The 6,000-nt window shown below is 60.8% G+C and overlaps 1 protein-coding gene across 1 annotated transcript in view; it reads right to left on the bottom strand.

Moving 5' to 3' along the window:
- The window catches only part of ADAMTS3 (ADAM metallopeptidase with thrombospondin type 1 motif 3), a 58,410-nt gene continuing 52,410 nt past the window's right edge, over positions 1–6,000 (bottom strand). The window contains exons 18-22 of the mRNA XM_054172499.1: positions 5,368–5,533; positions 4,087–4,219; positions 2,569–2,776; positions 1,575–1,692; positions 1–527 (exon numbers count right to left, since the gene is read on the bottom strand). Of these exons, the coding sequence (XP_054028474.1) occupies positions 1–527; positions 1,575–1,692; positions 2,569–2,776; positions 4,087–4,219; positions 5,368–5,533 (1,152 nt within the window). The remainder of the gene's footprint in view (positions 528–1,574; positions 1,693–2,568; positions 2,777–4,086; positions 4,220–5,367; positions 5,534–6,000) is intronic.

Genomic DNA, 6,000 nt, shown 5'->3' with positions numbered 1-6,000 from the left:
TCAGCTTTCCGCGGCGGAGGACCCCGAGGGCCACCTCTTCTCCACGTGCCTCTGGCTCTTCTGGGAGGCTCTCCTGGCTGGAGAAGGAGCGCCCGCAGTGCTGTTCTGAGCCGGCAGCGCCGGCACCGACGCCGGGGCGCGCTGGGCGCCCAGGCTGCTGCCGCCGTTGGCGGGCGGCCGGCGGAGCGAAGCGGCCGGCCCGGAAGCCTTCCTGGCCTGAGGAGCTCTCCAGGGAGGGAGCTCAGCACCTCTGGGCTCGGTGCTGGAGGGGGAGATGTGCGTTTCCGTGTCCTCCTCCGCAGGGGGCAGCCCGCCCAGGGGCCTCCCCCCGGGCGGCGTGGGGCCGCTGCCGCCCGTCGGTGCCGGCCGGGCGCTGGCAGCGGGGCCGAGGAAGGGAGGGGGCAGGGTGCCGCCGCGCCTGCCGCTGCAGGACTCGCAGCACAGCTTGTTGTAGCCGGGGATGGAGCAGTATCTGGCCAGCACTTCCATCTGGCAGAAGATGGATTTGTCTCCCAGGCAGGGCTCGTCTGCAACACAGGTGGAAAGGTTGAGCTCTCCAAACCCCGCCGAGGCTCTGCCCAGCGCCCCACCGGCGACTTCAAGGCCGAGCAACCCCCGGAGGATCACCAGCCCGGGGGAAGGAAGGGGCTGGGTGGCCACCAAGTTCTTCCAGAAGCCACCAGAGGCAAGCTGAGATGCTTCATCTCGGGAGCACTGGAAGAGGTTGCCCAGGGAGGTGGTTGGGGCCCCAGGCCTGGAGATATTCAAAGTGGAGCTCGAGAGGGCTCTGGGCAACCTGATCTAGTTGAGGATGTCCCTGCTCACTGCAGGGGGGTTGGGCTGGATGGCCTCAGGAGGTCCTTTCCAACCCAGACCATTCTATGATGATCTCCTGACAGATGTGGATGCCTCTGGAGATCACCCAGGCCAAGCCACAACCACTCAGACCTAAATACAGGTCTTTTGTTCCTCATTCTGGAGGGACTCTGCTCAGACACTGGAATAGGTTACCCAGGGAGGTGGTGGAGTCCCCATCCCTGGAGGTGTTCAAGAAACGTGTGGCCATGGCACCTGGGGACAGTTTGGTGGCCATGGTGGTGTTGGGTTGATGGCTGGGCCTCTATGATCTTAGAGGTCTTAGAGGTCCAATGATGATCATGGAGGACTCTATGGTCTCAGAGGGCCCAGTGATGATCATGGAGGACTCTATGGTCTCAGAGGGCCCAGTGATGATCATGGAGGACTCTATGGTCTCAAAGGGCCCAGTGATGATCATGGAGGACTCTATGGTCTTAGAGGTCCAATGATGATCATGGAGGACTCTATGGTCTCAGAGGGTCCAGTGATGATCATGGAGGACTCTATGGTCTCAGAGGGCCCAGTGATGATCATGGAGGACTCTATGGTCTCAGAGGGTCCAGTGATGATCATGGAGGACTCTATGGTCTCAGAGCCGCAACCCCAACCAGTCTGTGTGTGACAGCTCTACCCTGCCCTGTGCCAGCATGGCAGGCTGTGCTGGGCCAGGACTCGTGCCCTGCCTCAGCTGGAGCTGGTGGCAGATGCTCTCTTACCGTTGCAGGGAGCCAGCTTGCAGGCTCTGACTGTCTGAGGCTTCTCCCCGTCGCAGCGGTCCCCGGCGCGGCAGGTCAGCTGCCGCCGCTCCGTTCCCTCCCCGCAGGTCACCGAGCACTGGGGGGCAGACAGGAGACAGTTGAGGAGCTTCAGCTGCCACAGCCATGGGCCAGCATGCCTGCAACAGCTCCAGGCAGGCTTTCAGACCGGGCTGCACCTTCCAGTGGGTTGGAAGTGCAAAGCAGGGACACCTGCAGCTGGAGGAGGTGGCTTAGAGCCCCAAACAGCCTGACCTAGAATGGTGGCCAGGGGCTGGGCATCTCCCACCTCTCTGGGAGACCTGGGCCAGGCTCTCACCACCATCAAACATTTCTTCCTCCTCTCCAGTCTGAGTCTCCTTCTTCTGGCTCAGACCATCACCTCTTGTCCTGTCACATCAGCCCCTGGCCAAAAGTCTGTCTGCTGAGACCTCACCTGGACTGCTGTGCACAGCTACGGGAACCTCAACACAGGAGAAACAGGGGAGTGGGTCTAGAGGAGGCCACAAAGCTGCTCAGAGGGCTGCAGAACCTCTAGATTGTGAAGACAGGCTGGAAGAGTTGGAGCTGTTCAGCCTGGAGAAGAGAAGGCTGCAGGGAGAGCTCAGAGCTGCATTTCAGTGCCTGCAGGCCACCTCCAGGCAGGCTGGGGAGGGACTGCTCAGAAGGGGCTGTGGGGACAGGCCAAGGGGCAATGGTCTGAAACTGGAGCAGGGCAGAGTTAGGCTGGAGATCAGGAGCAAGTTCTGCACCATGAGGGTGGGGAGACACTGGCACAGGCTGCCCAGGGACGAGGTTGCTGTCTCCATCCCTGCAGCCACTCAAGCTCAGCCTCCGTGTGGCCCCGGGCAGCCTGCCCCAGCTGGAGCTGCCCCCGCTGCCTGCAGGGGGGTTCGGCCAAGACACCCTCTGAGGGTCCCCCCTTGCACCCCAGCGTGAGGGTGCCTGTGCCCACCTCAGACCAGGGTCCCGCTCTCCAGGGTGCCGGGCAGGGCAGGCGGTTGCAGGGCCGGCGGCTGTCGGGGCGCTGCCCGGCGCAGTGCTTGGCGTGCACCGAGCGGTTGGCACCGTCCCGCAGCGGCTGCAGGCACCGCACCGTCCGCAGCTGGTAGCCGGAGTTCCCGCAGGTCCTGGTGCAGTGCTCCCACTCCTCTGCTGCCCAGCTGCCGAGGCAAGAGCCAGGAGATCACAGCACAGCCTCTCACCTGCCAGCCCAGGCTGCTGCCAGCCCAGGCAGCCCTTGACGCCACCCCAGGCAGCTCTTCCCTTCCTGACAACCCAGGCTGCCCTTGATGCCACCCCAGGGGCTGATTGGTCTGGAGAGGAGAAGGCTGAGAGGGATTTGATCAATGTCTATCAATAGCTGAGGGCTGGGGGCCGAGGGGAGGGGGCCAAGCTCTTCTGGGTGCTGCACAGGGATAAGCCAAGGAACAATGGATCCAAGCTTGAGCAGAGAAGGTTTCAGCTCAACATGAGGAGAAACTTCTGTGCTGTGAGGGTGACAGAGCCCTGGAGCAGGCTGCCCAGGGGGGTTGTGGAGTCTCCTGCTCTGGAGCCTTTCCAACCCCAGCTGGATGCATTCCTGTGCAGCCTGCCCTGGGTGATGCTGCTCTGGAGGTCCCTTCCAACCTCTGATGTTCTGTGCTGCTGTGAAGAGACCTTTACAATCCTGGAGTCCAACCATTCACTGGGCACTGCCAGCTCAGCACTGAGCCATGGCCCTCAGCACCACATCTCCATGGCTCTGAAACCCCTCCAGGGATGGGGACTCCACCACTGCCCTGGGCAGCCTCAGCCAGTGTCTCCTCACCCTCCCTCTAAAGAATCCCTTCCTCATCTGCAGCCTAAATCTCTCCTTCTCAAGCTTCAATCCATTCCCTCTCATCCTATCACCCCAGCCTGTACAAACATCCCTCCTCAGCTTCCTTGTAGGTCATAGAATCATGGAATTGTCAGGGCTGGAAGGGACCTCAAGGCTCAGCCAGCTCCAACCCCCTGCCATGGCCAGGGACACCTCACACCGCAGCAGGTTGCTCACAGCCACCTCCAGCCTGGCTGCAAACACCTCCAGGCAGGAGGCTTCCACCACCTCCCTGGGCAACCTGTGCCAGGCTCTCACCACCCTCATGGGAAACAACTTCTTCCTCACATCCAATCTCAATCTCCCCACTTCTAGTTTTGCTCCATTCCCCCAGTCTTATCACTCCCTGACACCCTCAGAAGTCCCTCCCCAACTTTCTTGTAGCCCCCTGCAGATCCTGGAAGGCCACAATTAGGTCTCCTGGGAGCCTTCTCCTCTCCAGCCTGCACAACCCCAACTCCCTCAGTCTGTCCTCATAGGAGAGGTGCTCCAGAGGTCCCCTTCAAAGGCCAGGGGTCTCAGGACGGAGGTAGCCTCCAAAGTCCCTCCTCAGCCTCCTTGTGGGTGCCCTTTGCAGGGCAGGGGCCTGAGGAGAGGGGCAGGGGTACTCACAGGGGCTGGGTGCATTCCTGAAGGTTGCACATCCTACGGATGGGCTTTGGCTTTTTGCTGGCTTCACAGAAGCTGCGATGAACCATTTTGCTGTCGCTCTTCCTCCGGCACCCGTACTTGGTGTACTGGAAGCCTGCAAGGCAGCACAGCTGCTGCAGCCAACTGCTGCTCCAAAGCGAAGGGCAGCAGGCAACAGGTTTGGCCCCCTGGTCCCACAGAGGGATCAGAGGATCAACAAGGTCGGAAAAGACCTCAGAGGTCATCCAGTCCAACCTATCACCCAGCACCTCCTGACTAACCAAGCCATGGCTCCAAGTGCCACATCCAATCCCCTCTTGAACACCTCCAGGGATGGGGACTCCACCACCTCCCTGGGCAGCACATTCCCAGGGGCAATCTCTCATGCTGGGAAGAACTTTCTCCTCACCTCCAGCCTAAACCTCCCCTGGCACAGCTTGAGACTGTGTCCTCTTGTTCTGGTGCTGGGTGCCTGGGAGAAGAGACCAACCCCCACCTGGCTACAACCTCCCTTCAGGGAGCTGTAGAGAGCAAGAAGATCTCCCCTGAGCCTCCTCTTCTGCAGGCTAAGCAACCCCAGCTCCCTCAGCCTCTCCTCACAGGGCTGTGCTCCAGACCCCTCCCCAGCCTCGTTGCCCTTCTCTGGAAACGTTCAAGTGTCTCAATATCCAACCTGTGGGGGTTGTGGAGTCTCTCTGTGGAGATATTCAAGAGCAGCATGGATGAGTTCCTGTGTGACCTGCTCTAGGTGATCCTGCTCTGGCAGGGGGTTGGACTGTATGAGCTTGAACATGTGCAGAGAAGAGCCATGAAGCTGGTGAGAGGTCTCTAGCCTGGAGAAGAGGAGGCTCAGGGGAGACCTTCTTGCTCTCTACAACTACCTGAAAGGAGATTGTAGCCAGGTGGAGGTTGGTCTCTTCTGCCAGGCAAGCAGCACCAGAACAAGAGGACACAGTCTCAAGCTGTGCCAGGGGAGGTTCAGGCTGGATGTTAGGAAGAAGTTCTTCCCAGCAAGAGAGATTGGCCATGGGGATGTGCTGCCCAGGGAGGTGGTGGAGTCCCCATCCCTGGAGGTGTTTAAAGAGCCTGGCTGAGGCCCTTGGTGCCATGGTTGAGTTGATCAGATGGTGCTGGGTGAGAGGTTGGACTTGATGATCTCTGAGGTCTTTTCCAGCCTGGTCGATTCTGTGATTCATCTCTCGAGGTCCCTCCCAGCCTCTGCCACTCTGTGACTCCATGAAACCCAAACCATTCCCTGCTCACCTCCACCACAGGGCTTGGAGCACTGGGACCAGCTCTTCAGGGCCCACTCAAAGGTGTCCAGGTCCTCCTGCAGGACGTTGTTGCTGTTGATGGTGGGCACCGAGTCCTCGTGGATGATGTACTTGTAGGTCAGGCTGCAGCGCGTCTCGTTCTCCCGGGGGATGATCTGCAGGGGAGCACATGAGAGCACAGCTGCCAGGGGGGGCTTGGAGAAGGCAGCAGAGTGAGCAGGGGAGGAGGAGGGAGGAGGAGGGAGGAGGAGGGAGGAGGAGGGAGGAGGAGGGAGGAGGAGGGAGGAGGAGGGAGGAGGAGGGAGGAGGAGGGAGGAGGAGGGAGGAGGAGGGAGGAGGAGGGAGGAGGAGGGAGGAGGAGGGAGAAGGAGGGAGGAGGAGGGAGAAGGAGGGAGGAGGAGGGAGAAGGAGGGAGGAGGAGGGAGAAGGAAGAAGGGAGGAGGAGGGAGGAGGAGGGAGGAGGAGGGAGGAGGAGGGAGGAGGAGGGAGGAGGAAAGGGAAAAGGAGAATCAGAGAGAAAGAAAGAGAAGAGAGGAGAGAAGGGCTGTGGACCACCAGCTGTCTCCTCAGGAGGCACAGCAGGGCTTGACCCCAGCCCCACCCCCATGCTTGCAGCAGCGCC

Source organism: Dryobates pubescens, chromosome 24 (assembly GCF_014839835.1).
Source record: "Dryobates pubescens isolate bDryPub1 chromosome 24, bDryPub1.pri, whole genome shotgun sequence".
NCBI classification, from domain to species: domain Eukaryota; kingdom Metazoa; phylum Chordata; class Aves; order Piciformes; family Picidae; genus Dryobates; species Dryobates pubescens.
The sequence above is the reverse complement of the archived record's forward strand: the minus strand, read 5'-3'. Positions and strand labels throughout refer to the sequence as shown.